Source organism: Ipomoea triloba, chromosome 14, assembly GCF_003576645.1.
Source record: "Ipomoea triloba cultivar NCNSP0323 chromosome 14, ASM357664v1".
Taxonomy (NCBI): Eukaryota; Viridiplantae; Streptophyta; class Magnoliopsida; order Solanales; family Convolvulaceae; genus Ipomoea; species Ipomoea triloba.
In genome coordinates this window covers 1,373,586-1,389,445 of record NC_044929.1, presented here as the reverse complement: position 1 = coordinate 1,389,445, position 15,860 = coordinate 1,373,586, and the positions used below count along the sequence as shown (strand labels likewise).

The 15,860-nt window shown below is 32.4% G+C and overlaps 2 protein-coding genes across 2 annotated transcripts; both read left to right on the top strand.

Annotated features, from left to right (window-relative positions):
• The first annotated feature begins 202 nt into the window (after positions 1 to 202).
• On the top strand, positions 203 to 3,069 carry LOC116004340 (disease resistance protein RPM1-like). The gene has a single exon (XM_031244335.1). The coding sequence runs from the start codon at positions 264 to 266 to the stop codon at positions 2,964 to 2,966; it is 2,703 nt and encodes a 900-aa protein (XP_031100195.1). The 5' UTR covers positions 203 to 263; the 3' UTR covers positions 2,967 to 3,069.
• Positions 3,070 to 12,000: 8,931 nt separating this feature from the next.
• Positions 12,001 to 14,787, top strand: LOC116003495 (zinc finger protein CONSTANS-LIKE 16-like). Its single transcript, XM_031243382.1, has 2 exons — positions 12,001 to 13,133; positions 14,281 to 14,787. Exons 1-2 carry the CDS (start codon positions 12,141 to 12,143, stop codon positions 14,533 to 14,535), a joined length of 1,248 nt encoding a protein of 415 aa, XP_031099242.1. The 5' UTR covers positions 12,001 to 12,140; the 3' UTR covers positions 14,536 to 14,787.
• Positions 14,788 to 15,860: the final 1,073 nt, after the last annotated feature.

Here is a 15,860-nt window from a genome sequence, read left to right as displayed (position 1 = left end):
TAAATTGAACACAAAAAGTCATTTAAAACTAAATTAAGTAAAATCAGTATATTCTGGAATTAGGGTATTAACTCCAATTATTGAGAATACCAATAATTTTGCACCATCATGATGAGCGCATCACTATTCACTACTGGCCACCTAAAATAAGAAATAAAGTGAATCATTTTGAAGTCTAACAATCCCACTGTTTGAGCTTCCAGTAAACAACACCGCCAATTCTTCGCCGGCGACGGTAACAAGTGATCTAAGTTTCTGTAGTAATGGCGGAAGTTGCTGTAATGTCTGTATTGGACAAACTATCAAAGTTGATTAGTGAAAAGCACTCAGTCTTGGGAGGGATTCTAGAAGATGCGATAGTCATCAAGGATCATTTGGATGGTCTAATGGCAAGGGCTTTGAGAGTTGCCGACGAGAAGGAAGAAATTGATCCTCGAGTTCAAGCTTGGCTGAAGTTAGTCCTGGAGGTGGTTTATAACACCGAAGATGCTCTTGACGAGTTCTTTTTCCGCTTTGGAGCTCACCGGACCAGTGGAGAATTCTACATTAAGATCCAGAACAGATACACTCCCGTCAAGAACTTGAGAGCTTGGCAAAGGCTTGCTCTTGAACTGCGAAGGATCAAGGCCAGATTCGACTTCATCTCTCAGGAAGTGCTAAGGTTGATGATAAGCTCTGATTCCACTGACCACAACTACAATAAACGGCGGTATGATTACCAATGGGGTGCCGTTTCTCTACAAGGGTGGGATTTGGTAGGTATTGAAGATCCCAAGCATTTTCTTGTTAACCTCTTACTTGCTGTCGATGATGATTTAAGGGTCCATTCTGTGGTGGGCATGGGGGGATTGGGAAAGACTACTTTGGTTAATACGGTTTATTTTGATCTTAAAGTGAACGCTCATTTTCAGTATCGTGTGTGGGTTGTAGTTTCTCAAACATTTAGGATTGAGGAGTTGCTAAAAAGTGCAATTAGGCAACTAGTGAAGCAAACTAAGCAAGATCCCATTCAAGATTTTGAAGCCATGAACTCTTCTCAACTAAAAGAATTCATTAAGAACATTCTTTATGGCCATAGATACATCATTGTTCTTGATGACATTTGGAGCCTTGATGTTTGGACGGATATCAAGGATTCTTTTCCTACACAGAGTTTTGGTAGCCGTATAGTTATCACAACCAGAAATAGCAGAATTGGTGCCCTCACAAGCGATGACACCAATGGTGTTGTCTACTCTTTAAAGTCATTGTCTCGTGAAGATTCATGGACTTTGTTTTGCAAAAAGACTTTCAGACGTGGTTCATGTCCTCAACACTTGGTGCGCATTTCAGAAGACATCTTAATGAGTTGCGTGGGTCTACCCTTAGCGATTGTGGAAATTGCAGGGGTTTTGTCTACAATGGAACAGAGCATCCAAACATGGAAAAGATTCCAGGACTCCCTATTTGAAAAAATTGTCTATACGAAGAATACACTTTCCCTCAGTTATTATGATTTACCATACTATCTCAAGTCCTGTTTCTTGTATTTGAGTGTCTTTCGAGAGGATGAAATCATTGAGAAAGCAAAAGTGATTCGATTATGGATTGGAGAAGGATTTGTTAGGGAGAATAATCTACAACCAATAAAAGAAGAAGTTGCTGAGGGCTATCTCAATGAACTACTTCATCGAAACTTAATAATCCAAATGGAACAGAAGACTTCTGTGGGAAGGATTAAGAGCATTCGATTACACACCATTTTACGAGAAATAATTCTTTCCAAGTCAGAATTAGTGCTAAACAGTGCAATCATTGCCACTGGACAACACAGAAAATTGTCCAGCAGGATTCGACACCTAGCACTCGACAGATTTGATGAGAACATTCTAAGGGAGAGTTTATCAAAAAGGCATCTTCGTTCTTTACTGATCTTTACACATGAGGTGGTTTCTTCATTACCAGAGCTGTTGACTTCCGATTACATCCCTCTGGGGGTGTTAGATTTGGAAGGTGTTAAACTGAAAGAAATTCCAAAGGGAGTTTTCAACTTGATTAATTTGAAGTATTTGAGTTTGAGGTCCACAGGGTTGAGAAACATTCCTAAATCCATTGGATCTCTTCAAAACTTAGAGATACTTGATCTAAAGTACACTAATGTGATGGAGTTGCCTGTTGAGACCATAAAACTTCATAAACTCTGGCATCTCATTGTGGGCTATCATTGGACAGGTGGTTTTAGTGCTCCTTTTAACATCGGGAAATTGTTGTCTTTACAGAAGTTGTGTTATATACGAGCAAACGAAACTGATGGCATCAAAGTGGTGTCTGAGATAGGGAAACTAACACGACTACGCAAGTTTGGAGTTGGAATGTTGAGACAAGAAGATGGCAAAGAATTATGTTCATCACTGGAAAAATTGATAAATCTTTGCTCTTTAAGTCTTAAAGCCAGGATAAATGAGATCCTTGGTATCCAACATTCTTTATCCACAGTTCCCCTTTGTCTTCATACCTTAAAATTGGATGGACGTCTTGAGAGGATCCCTCAATGGTTTTCTTCACTTGTAAGGCTTACTAAACTATGCTTGTGTCGAAGTAGTCTTCCTGAAGATCCATTGGGGCTTCTCCAAGATTTGCCCATGTTAGCACATCTTGATCTTTATGAGTCTTATAATGGGGAAGGGTTGTGTTTCAAGGCCGAGAAGTTCCCAAAGCTCAAGTTTTTGCGTATTCGAAGCTTCACAGTGCTGAAATCAGTAGAGGTGGAGGAAGCTGCAATGCCCCTTCTTGAAAAGCTCCATATTGCTGATTGCAAATTGTTTGAACAGGTACCTCTTGGTATTCATCATTTGTCTAAACTTAAGTCAGTTGTATTTATTGGTTTGGCTGATGAATTGATGCTTAGTTTAGATCAAAATGGTGAAAACTACACAAAAATATCTCACATTCCTCACAAATTTGTAAATAATGGTGTGATAGCTTAGTGCAGTTTCTTAATATAATTGTCAGGAATGTAGCATGTGTAAATGTCATTGTATGTATATATGCACTTTGTATTCATAATGAGGCAGTTGTATTGTAATTGAATTTGACTATGTGTTTTATTGTACTTTAGTTCAATGTAAATGTCTTTGGGGAGTAAATGGAAGTATTGGATATGAGATTTTTTTCTTTCAATATCTAAATTAATTGAATTGATTGTAGATTATCTTATATTATGATTTTATTTATTTTATTTGATATCATATCAGAAAAAAGATACCAGAAAAAATGGAGTAAGAAAATAGATATTTAAAAAACTAAGTCAAGTAAAAAATGTAATGGTTTACTCTCTTGTGAGATTGATCTCATGGAAATCTCGAAGAAACCTTATCCATGAAATGTGTTAGGTCTAGATGAAAAATATAATACTAATCATGAACAATTTAATTGTTAATATGAAAGAAAGTGTGATACTTTTGAATAAAAATATGATATTTTTAAATTAAAAATGTAATATTTATTACCAATCCGACATGTATGAAGAAGCTCAAAGTTGGCATATATATAAAAGCAAGCTCAACAATGTTTTTTGAGGTTTTTTTTTGTTGCCACAAAAACTTTTTTTTTTTTTTTACAGTTTAGGAGTAGATTTTTTGAATAAATTTTTTTTTTTTTTTTTTTGAAAAAAAAAAAAGAGAGAGAGAGAAAGTAAAACATGGGCTAAAGCATGCACATGCGTCCAACGGGCATGTTTTCAAAATGTGCTTTCAGGGAAGTTCAAAGGAGTGTTTTTGAGATGGAGTAAGATAATAGATTGCAAATTGGATATTGAAGTTCACAAAAAAACTTTTCAAAAAAAAAAAAAAAAGGGTTCACAAAAAATTGGAGAAAATTTCAATTATTGATTGCCATAATTGTGAGGTGGATAACTATTGGATGATGGAGTAGCGGCCCGCAAATTATATTGTGGACCATGATCATAGCTGATACTGCAGTTGTGTTGAACGGATACTACAGTTGTGTTGAAAAGATACTGCAGTTGTTTTGAAAGGACACTGCAGTTGCATGGAACAAAGACCATTCATCCGCTCAACACAACTGCAGTATCCGTTCAACACAACTACAATATCTTTTCAACACAACTGGAGTATCCGTTCAACACAACTACAGTTCCAGATGGATGACATGACCTCTGTTCCGCGCAACTACAGTTCCCTTTCAACACAAGTAGTATCCTTTCAAAACAACTGCAGTATCAGTTCAACACAACTACAGTATCAATCATTACTCATGGTCCACAATATAACGACTGATGGAGCAGTGGCCTGTCCGCCTGTGGAAATTCAGTTCACTTTAATGTCCTCTGTGTGGTTGACAGCTGTGAATCATTAGAGCATCCTTATCAGTTGGAGTTTTTTCTCTAGTTTTTTGTGGGCCCCACCTTCCACCTCATCATCCACTATCTCACTCAATCATAAAAACTCTTCTCCACATCAATTTGAAGTCTTTCCACAGTTTTTTATGGGCCCACGATTTTCTATTCTATATTTTAATTATTTGAATTATAAATTTATAATTATAAAAATTAATTAAAATAAACCTACTTAAATTTAATTAAAATGATAATTATTAACATTTAAATTAATTTATATTGTTGCACTACTTATTTTAATCATTTTAATTTTAATTGTAATTAAATCATTCAAAATTTAATTCAAAAATATATATTATATAATTAAAATTTGTGATAAATTTATAAATATAAATAATAAACCAATAAAAAAAGAAACAAATTAAATGTTTTTCAAATAAAATTACAATGGGCCCGTGTCGCAACCGCAAGAATTAAAAAAAATAATAATAAAAAAATAAAAACAAAGAGAGATTGAGAGTGGCCACCAGCTGGCGGCCACTCTCAATCTCCCAAGCTCTTTGCTTTCTTTTTTAAATATATTATTTCTGACATTAATTTGTCATTTGCAGGGGCAACAAAAAATGAAGCTACTCTTTCCCACATCAGTTTTAATGCAATGAACAAGTTATTTCTCTGACATGAATCTCAAAATAACTACTGATAGGAATGCTCTTAGCACAATAGCACTATAGCACATCCGCGACCCGTGTTACAATTTTTTTTCCTTTTTCTTTTAGGAAGACTTCATTTCCTTATGGTCAATGGCCAACTAATCAACTGTAGATCAATTATTGGAACAGGTATGTCATAGTTGGAAATAATTTCACTTTGACCCCTGTATTGCGCATCAATTATACATACACGATCTCTCGTTTTATGAATTATAAAGGCTCCGTTTGGAAGCTTAGAAAATATTTTTAAAAAAATGATTTTACGAAAATGACTCATTTTCTAAATTTTTTTTTAATTTTTTAGTGTTTGACTGAATGTAAAAAAAATTATTATTCTTCTGTTTGGCTGAAAGTCAAGAAATTGTAATTTTTATATTTGGTTCATTTTCTTCAAAATGAACATAATAATAATAATAGTAATAATAATAATAATAATAATAATAATAATAATAATAATAATAAGTGATGGTGGTATTGGTGGCAATGGTGGTGGTGTGATAATGGTGATGGCGGCAATGATAATAATAATATAGAAACTAACTTTAAAAGGAAGAGAGGGAAGGGAGATGGAAAATAAAGAATTCGAAAAATGTCCTTCGAATAAAAATTATAAAGATAATTTTCACTATATCGAGTTTTTTTTTTCTTCTGTTGATCAGAATGAATATTTTCCTTTGATTTTATTTTCCTTCAATATCTAAACACTTGAAAATCTGAAAAATGACTTTCAAAAGTCATTTTCTGGGCTTTCAAAGTCACCTTAACAACCCGTTTGGTTCGCTGAAAAATATTTGAAGGAAACAGAATTCAAATTACAAGGAAAATAGATTCCATTGTTTGGATGGTGGAAAAGAAATTACTAGGAATATAAATTCAATTGTTTGGTTGGATTTGGAATTGTAATGAATGATGAGTATAAAGACAATTATACCCCTACACAATAATAAGAATAATAATAATGGTAATTAAAGAAAGTTAGTGAGGGCATAATTGTCCTCCTTGTTTTCCATTGAAAACATTTTCTATGAAAAACAAAATACCCAAGGAGTGGCTAAGAAAAATGTTTTACTTGTTCTTAAGGAAAATATTTTCCAATGAAAAATATTTTCCATCCTACCAAACAAAGGAAAATATAATTTTCCTCAAATTCAAATAAAACATTTTCTATCCAACCAAACACCTCCTAAGTCTCCTAAATTTACCTAATATTTATGATGCAATTTATGTCAATGGCCTCTTCACAAAATGATACTAACAAAATTCAGTTCACTTTAAGAGCACCCATACCAGTGATTATTTCAAGGTTTTTGGAACAATGTTGGGTGAGGTGGAAGAAAGAGAGAATAAGAGAGAGAATAAAATGGTATTCCAAGCGTTGCCTCAATATATACCCCATAATTTGGCCTTAGAGCACTATGTGCAGGTTGTTAGAAATTATGTTGTAGCACAGCTATTGTTACTGTTGGCTGATAGTTCAGAGAAGAAGTAAAACGTAAGGATAGAAAAGGAGGGACTGTGTTGTCATGTTCAAAAACATTGCCTTAGGAGCAATTTTTCTGGTCCTCATTATAATGACCATAATGGTCATGTCTAGATAGTAGGGGAGTGCATTTTTATTGTGGACCAGTTATCTACCAAGGGTAGTCCAATGAAATTTTTTGACACACAAAATTGTATTTTTTGGTTGGAGGAAATTACAATTTCACGGTAGGTCGAATGATAGTGAGACCGGGAGGTCTAACGATAGTAAGACTGGGAAGTATGCATTGACTCTCAAGGTCGGGAAATGCACTAGTGTGCTCGAAAATTAAAGTACACTCACTGAGGTCGGGAAATGCACTACTAAGATTGGGAAGTGCACTAATGAGGTCGAAAAATGTACTAGTGAGGTAGAAAAATACGTACACTAGTGAGCTCTGTAAGGTAAGTCTATGAGGCAATCATAGTTAGCATCCTGATAAGTTACCTGCTAAAAAAGTCAATTACTACAACATTTTTCGGGTTTGTGAATTCATTTGGAGCTTATTCAAATTAGGTGGCTTAATTGTTGTTTTTCAATTTATTGGATGGTTTGTTTATACTTTATCCTTATTTTTTTTCCTCACATTTGAGGAAAATCATATTTTACCTTGTTTGGTTGATGGAAGAATTAATTCTATGAAAAATGAATTCTTCAAATTTGAAGAAAATGAATTTCTTGTTCTCCTTTGGTATTATATTTTTGATACCTCTTGGGAAAAAACATACAACATAAATTCATATTCTACCCTCACATATCTTTATTGTGTAGGGATATTCGAATCTTCATACTAATTATTTTTAACAACTTAATCCCCACAAACTAAACAATAGAATTAATATTTCACATTATTTCTTTTCCATGAAATTTAAATTCAATTCATTCTATTTTTTTTCACAAACCAACATGCTGTTAGTAAAAGTCGAAGTTGCATATTTACGTTTTCACAAAAACATAGTCATGGTAAATCATGGCACAAGGTTTCAGGGTATAACTTACTAGTAAATTGCATCTTTACTACTTCTGATGTTTTCATTTCAATAAACTAAAAAAAAAAAAAAAAGAATTATTTTAAAAGATATAATTAAAATCCGAAATACTTATCCTAAATCCATAAATTCCCTTATCAAATAGATAAGAAATCGAAGATGATAACAAAACAGTGATTTTCAAGACAGCGACCTCTGTGTTTTATTGATAAGATAAATCTGTAAAAGAATAATCTGTGCCAATAGCTAAGATTTTCTTGTGCAACAAAAGTAGATTTAGAAAAATTGGGGTGAGCTATCCACATCTGTCAACTCTTCATTTCATCATATACCCTAAACGATATTATCTATTCCTCAAATTGACTATTATACTGTGCAATGCCGGCAATGTTAGGCTGTTTTAGTCATCCAGTTATATCCGTGATAAAGACTTAGAACATGATATGTGTGATTATTTTTAACCTCTAAATTATGCGTGAAATGATGATTTTAGTACCTGGAACTATTTTTGTCACTAATATGTCACTTAATAAAGTGTCTAATTTAGTTCTTTCGGGGAGTAAAATTGCTACTTTGCGCGTAACTTTAAAGTTAAAGATTATCATGTATTTAACTCATAGACTAAGCCTGTACTACAAGTATAATTAAAGGACCAAAAATGTAAATTTCTCTTCTTTTTTTTTTTTTATTTTTATTTTTAACCACGGTATTCTATCATATATCTAATACCAACATTAAGTTGTAAGACTAATGGGGTGTGAATGGAACGGTGTTGGTCTCTTCTAATTTAATTAAAATCTCAAGTCTATGCATTGGGAATACAATTACCTTAAAACTCAGTGTGCTATACTCTGACCAAACAAACATTAAGTTTTTATTACTAATTTGAAACTATCTTCTTGTTTAAGCAATTTGATAAATGAAAATTGTTACATTGTGCATAAATTAAAGGTTAATGAATGTCAGGTATATAATTTAGGGACTAAGTGTGTACCACGAGTATAATTAAAGGATCAAAAATACAAATTTCTCTTATTTGTTCTTTTAACCATTATATTCATATATCTAATGCCAATATTAAGTTTTAAAACTAATGGGGTGTGAATAAAACGGTATTGGTCTTTTTCAATTTAATTAAAATTTTAAGTTTACACATTGAGAATGCAACTATCTTAAAACTCAACGTGCTATACTTTGACCAAACAAACATTAATTAGTTTTTATAACTAATTTGGAACTATCTTGTTGTTTATGCAATTCGACAAATTAAATGAGCATTTAGATTAGAAGTTGAACTTAATAGGAATATAAATCTTATAAGATTAAGGGGGTGTTTGGTGGAAAAGATTTTCCATGAAGTGAAGGAAATTAAAATGTGCTTTTCCATTGTTTTGTTGGATGAAAAATGTTTTCCAATGGAACTTGAGTTTCCAAAAGTGGAGGAAAACAAATTCTTTGATAGGAGTTGGTATTTTGTTTTCCTTAGAGTTTGGGAAGAAAGTATTGAGCAATTGGACAACTTTACCCTCATCAAAATAATATAATTTATTATCACTATTAATTGTTAAGGGCATATTGGTCTTTATATTCATAATTCCTTACTATTCCAAATACAACCAAACAATGGAATTCATATTCTCAGTAATTTCTTTTTCACTAACCAAACAATGAAATCTATTTTCCTGGTAATTTGTTTTCCATGGAATTTGAATTCCATTTCCTCTAAATATTTTCCAGCGAACCAAACGAGCTGTTATGGTTGAATTATTTAAAAAGTAAAAGCTGATCAATTAAATATTGATATATAAGTTGGGTATAATTGATGAAATTTTTTTCATAAATACTATTTTTATTTTATATTTATAAGACCAAATTTCACTTTTACTCTCAATTATTGTGGCATTGCAATTTTTTTTTTGTTTACTTGTGTATCATTATATCCTTGATTTTTATTTGTTTGTCATAATTATTTATTCATTTAAATTTCTATCATTTCAGTTTTAATAAAGAATGCTAACATATAATTTCAATCATTTAATTAAAAGAGTATGATTAGAGAGAAATTACATATTGGGTCAAGAAACTTGAATGATGAATAACATATTAATTATCTTTGTTAAAGGGGGGAATAATAGAAATTTAATTTTTTTTTGAGTACTATAATCTAACCTATACATAGTATGAGACCTTCCATTTGGAATGATAACAGTGATGCCATCAGACCACAAGGTACTTGGCATAGAAATTTAAATTTAAATAGATTATTAATTGTAACGAGAAAATGAAAATGAATGATGTAGTAACGAAACGGGAACAGTAAGACAATCTTTTATTGCTCCACCCTTATTACGAGTAGTAAGGCTCACCATGAGAGCAATAAAGCTTCAACGAAAGTACCCTTATTGCAAACAATAAAGCTTAATAAAAAATTTAAAAAAAAAAACTTTCGAATAGTAAAACTTAACAAATACCACTTAAAATGTTAATTTATTTTAAAAAATTTCAATGACAACTGCAGACATGAAAAAGAAACGTAAACTAAAATGTAGCAATATATAGTATTATTAGTATACCTATCAATGAGAAATATAGTTTTCTATGGAATAAGACGTACAATATCCAAATTTTTATTTTTATTTTTTGGGTTTTATCTGTTGGGCCATAAACGGAAAGGAAGGAACCAGAAACTCATGGTTATGAACCTTTAAGTCATGTTTGAAGTGAAAGTGCGACAATCCCACGCGAATATCCCGAGCACTCATGTGGTAATATAATGTACATAGATGGTCGCAGAATTGACACTAGGCTGGAGAGGCTATAATGGTAGTTGTGAAGTCATAGGATTTTTCATTATTGAGATGTGTTCTATTGTACGTTCTGATCTTATTGGGGTCCACTAGGTAAAAACGTGATGACGCATCTGCTATCATTCTAAATAGATGGTTACATGATCGAACCCCAGTAGTGAGACATAGATTTTTTGGCTAAAAACGATTGAAAAAGTATAGTATACTTTGTGTTTAGTAAAATGTTTTCCATCATTTGAAACACCAAAATATTGACTAAATTTTAAAGTACTGTTTTTGTTCAATTTTGCTGAGAACGTTTATATTTAAGCGTTCAAATATATACATTTGTAATCTATTTTATCGTAGAAAATATGCTCCAACTTTCCTACCACACTCGTGAGGGAGAGAATCTAGGATTTTTTTTAAGTGTGACACGTATATTAATTTTTGAAGCCGTGCTTGGATTTTGGAAATATTTCGAATTAAAATTTGGGCAACAAGGAAAACTCACACTCACGGCTAAGCTTTTAGGTTGGTCTGAACAATTTAAATTAGTTTAACTCCTCGTGATTTGTCTGTTAGAGTCACAAGACAGAATTTATCTAGGGCACACTCTCAGATACATCGTTTTCACCATCCCTACATGCACCAACAGCTAATAAAATTAAATACAGATCAGATGGAATAATGGTGATGGAGTGATAGTTACCCCTAATTAACCCTTCACTCATTCCTATCCTCAACAAAAAGAGGGATCCACCGGAAATCCCTTGATTGAAAAATGCTGCCAATAAGCATCAAGAAATCAGGATGAACCATCTCAACTACCCAATCAAATAAGAGATAGGATTTCATGGTAGGCCCTGTAGTGGCCCCAAAAGTACATTGCCCTATTTTTTGTAGGATACGTGCCATTATCTATTTCTTCCCAAAACTAAATTAATAATATCATCAATCCATCAACAACACAATTAATAATGTTACTAAAAAATCTAATGCATTTAATGGCAATTACTCCTAATATAAATCATCATATATTAAATGCTCTCAAATATAGAGGTATAAATTTTTTCTACACCCTATGCAATAGTATCATAAAGTGTCTATATATATATATATATATATATATATATATATATATATATATATATTTATATTTATATATGGGGAAGTTCATAACAGAACAGAGGCCAAGTAAAAAGGCGATGACTGATTTGATCCATCAATTTTAATTTGATAGATCAATAGTTGATGGTTGCTGAAAAATAAATGATAAAAATGAGGTTAATTTAATAAATATTGAAAACTTTCAAGTTTACCGGAGGAGATTGTTCTCATTTGAACTCACGTCTATTTATAAACAGCTAAATTGGTTAGCTAATTTTTTTTAAGGAGTTACTAACTATGCCTTATTAAGATTCGATTTGAAAACTTGTAAACTATTGAGTCACACCTTGCAATTTTCTTCATTCACTAAGATTTCAAAGTAAAAAAGAAAGTGTCAAAGTTGATCTTTGATTTGGGAGAGCCACAAAGACAATCTATTTTATTTATTTTTTCTAAAATTTACAAAATAGAATTAAAGACATGACGGAAAGATCGAAACCGTGGGCTATTTGGCTTTTAAATTCAGTGCAAAAGTGCATATTTGTGGGGCATATCCACAGTGCTAAATAATTGAAGGTCCTTTCAGCTATCATAAGCTAGCTAGCTTTTTGGCCTCGAGCAAATTTTACAAACAATTTTACTTTTGTTGTTTCCAACATACGTACACAAGAAACAAATCTCGCTCCTATGGTTTCTTCATCGGACAGAAAGTTGGCGAGCGCAGTGGGAGCTAAGACAGCCCGAGCCTGCGACAGTTGCATCAGGCGGAGGGCGCGGTGGTACTGCGCGGCCGACGATGCTTTCTTGTGCCAATCTTGCGACTCCTCGGTGCACAATGCGAACCTCTTGGCCCGAAGGCACGAGAGGGTTCGCCTCAAGAGTTCTGACCTCAAGACTCCCGATGACTTTCCGAGTTTGGAAAGCCTAGCCCGGTCCTGGCCCCACGGGTTCACTCGCAAGGCACGAACACCGCGGGGCCGGAAGCATGCAAAACCTAAATCAGAGCCAGAACAGTCGTTTACCAAACACCCCTTTGATCTCGTGCCAGAGATCTATAGCGACGAAAATTCCCACAACGACGAGAGCGATGAGCAGCTCCTCTATCGCGTCCCCGTTTTCGACGGCTTCGCGGCGGAGATGTGCACGTCCACCCGGCAGAACGAGGCGGGGGCGGAGAATATTCCGGACATCCGGACGAATATTCCGGCATCTCTAGACTGCCGTCACAATAAGGACGACGGTAATAAAGCTACCGGAATCGTCCCGTCGGAAATTGAGCTCGCCGAGTTCGCCGCCGACGTCGAGAGCTTGCTGGGGAAAGGGCTTGATGATGAGTCCTTCAACATGGAAGGGTTAGGGCTTTTTAGTAATTTCAACAAAGTGAAGCTCGAAACCGATGAAGAAGCCGCCATAGCTAATCACAACGTCGCTATGAAGTTCGATAATTGTGACGATAATTCACCTGTCGCTATGTGTGACGAAGAATATGACGACAGAGGAGGAGAATTTGCGACGATTCTTCAGCAAAGTGACGATTTTGATTATAAAACTGAGAAAAAGAAAATCTTATTGAAGCTTGATTATGAAGGTGTTATCACAGCTTGGGCTGACCAAAGATCTCCATGGACGAACGGTGAACGTCCAGATTTGGATTCCAACGATTGCTGGCCTGACTTCACGGTAACATTTCTTTCTTTCTATGTTGATAATTAATTTTGTGTCATCAATATTTATTATTGCATTTAATATCTATTAATTATTTGTAAAATTGTCAAATTCACTACACATTAATTAGAGAAAGGTGCATTAATTAGTAAACACTTAATTAAAGCAAAATTGTGAACATAAAATACTTCGTATAATTTAGTACTCCACCGTCTCATTTCATATATCTGATTCGGTTTTTGAAACTTGACAAAAGTTATTTTTTATTCAATTTTTCATAATATTAAGTTTAGTATTAATATATTAAATTTATATATTTAGAAACCACATTAAAATACTATTAAACATAAAAAAAATTAAATTTAAAAATAATTTAAAAAACACTAATGAAAATAAGAAAAGAAGAAATAGTTAACTTGACCAATGAATAGTAAACAAAATAAGTTAAATGGGGCATAGAGAATATCAAATAAGAAAATGACTAGGGGGACCAGTTTAATCACAAATTAAAAAGAAAAAAATAAACAAACACAAAAACAAAAGTATTCCATTTTTTTATATTCAATTTTTCAAAATTTTTGAAAATTTCATCTTTCGCAGAAGATTTTTTAAATGGGAAAATAACATTTTTGTCCTTTCATTTATATGAAATAATATATTTAAAAAAAAATAACAACTTCAACCATTCATTGTTGACAATAGCATTATTGGCTCTTCAATTTTTTTCGAGGTGGCGGTTTTGGTCCCACTTTTCATAATATAATAATTTTGGTTCATCAACTTGTTAATGAAAAATTTATTACTTTTGAATTACTAATTATAATTTTATCCTTATATTGACTAACTAACAAACTGCACACCTTATAAAAAATTAAAGAGTCAATAATATTCACATCAACAATTATATTAATGGACTGAAATTGTTATTTCATATAAATATAAGGAAGAAAATATATTGAATTTCAACCTTTTTAAATTTATAAAATAAAATTTTATTTGAAAACTTTAATTATTTTTGCCCTAACCCCTCTTGGGTGAGACTTCATAATTTCATATTCAAGTTTTATCTCATTCTCAAGACACCTATTTGAAAAACTTGTAGTTTTAATTTATTGTTTTAGAAAGAAAACATTGATCGATTTTGTCACAAATTCATTTTCAGGACGGATGGGGGATGATTCATAATCCATACGGAGAAATGGGAGCAATGAGCGTAGGTCATGCAACTATAATGGATGAAGGGAGAGAGGCAAGAGTGTCGAGGTATAGAGAGAAGCGGCGAAAAAGGTTGTTTTCGAAGAAAATAAGGTACGAGGTTAGGAAACTGAATGCTGAGAAGAGGCCTAGGATGAAAGGGAGGTTCGTGAAGAGGGCAAATTTTGTGGCACCTCTTTCTTTCCCTTTGATCACCAAATAGATATATAATATGTCTCTCGATCTCAATATAAAATTTTACGAGAGAATTTATTATTATGTACTATATTGCATGCATGTACTTTAGCAAGTACGGAGTATTAAACTTGAGATGGGTCCAAAAATTCTTCAATCTTGGATGGTGCGTTTGTAAATTGGAAAAAAAAATTAATTAAATGAGCATTGTGTAACATTTTGTTGTAAGAATATTTTTGAATTTTTTTTTTTGAAAAACATGTTGTGACTACTTGTAACATATTTTCTATTGTACGCCAAATGTAAATTTTAATAGGAAAATGCTTTATCATTTTTATAATTACCACTCTTTATTAGTCACTTTGAAAATTTTTTAAAAAATATTTATTTTCAGTGATTAATGAATTGGCTGACAACATCCTAAGTTAATAAGGAATTTTCGTATCAAATAGAAAGATTATATGTCAATGGATAGTTAATATAAATGGATAATTGTAGGGTCTATAGCATGGTTTATTTTAATAATCATTTGGATTTGCATATGCATTTGTACTATGTAAATTTATTTATTTTTGATAAGAAAGGTTTCATACTAAATCAATCTATAAGTATATTGTTTTTTTTAGTAGTGTTTTTTTTTAAATATATAAACCTTCATATGTATAAAGATAGTTTTAAAAAATTATGAAATTGTCACCGCGTAAAGTTAGATCCTTTAAAAACTTGATTTGGATGATCCAATTTAGTTGTATATATATAGAAAAATTTTAAGGTGCTAATCAGTACTAATGTTTTTTGCATCGCTACCATTTTAAAGTGAACGAGAAAATGCTTTGTGTTTAAAAATAATATAAATTAAAATAAGTGTGGTCAATTTTTTCAACAACTCCAAAAATTTGATTTTTCAATTTAATGGTAATGCTAAAGTCTTGGATTGCTATCTAAACAAATAGAAATTGAGAAGACAAAACCTAGCCCTGCCATTAAATTGAAGTTGATGTTTCAACCATTATTTTAGTTTGACAATATAATTGAGAGTGGTGGCCCTGCCATTAAATTGGGAACTTGGATTTATGCCATGGCGATATGTCATTTTTTTGGATTTTTGGTATACTAACACATATTGTGCAATCACAATATTGTGACTCTTTTCACAAAATTAATGTAATTGGCTATTTTTCTAATGCCTTTGTTAAAGAAATATCCCATTGAACATTTTTAGGGAATTTTAATCCGAGTTTTTTTTTTTTTAAATGGTCCCTAGCTCGACTATTATTGCTCATTTTCAATTTTGCATTTCAACTTTCAATTGCACCAAATGTGATCCTTGAACTTTCAAAAATTCAACCAATT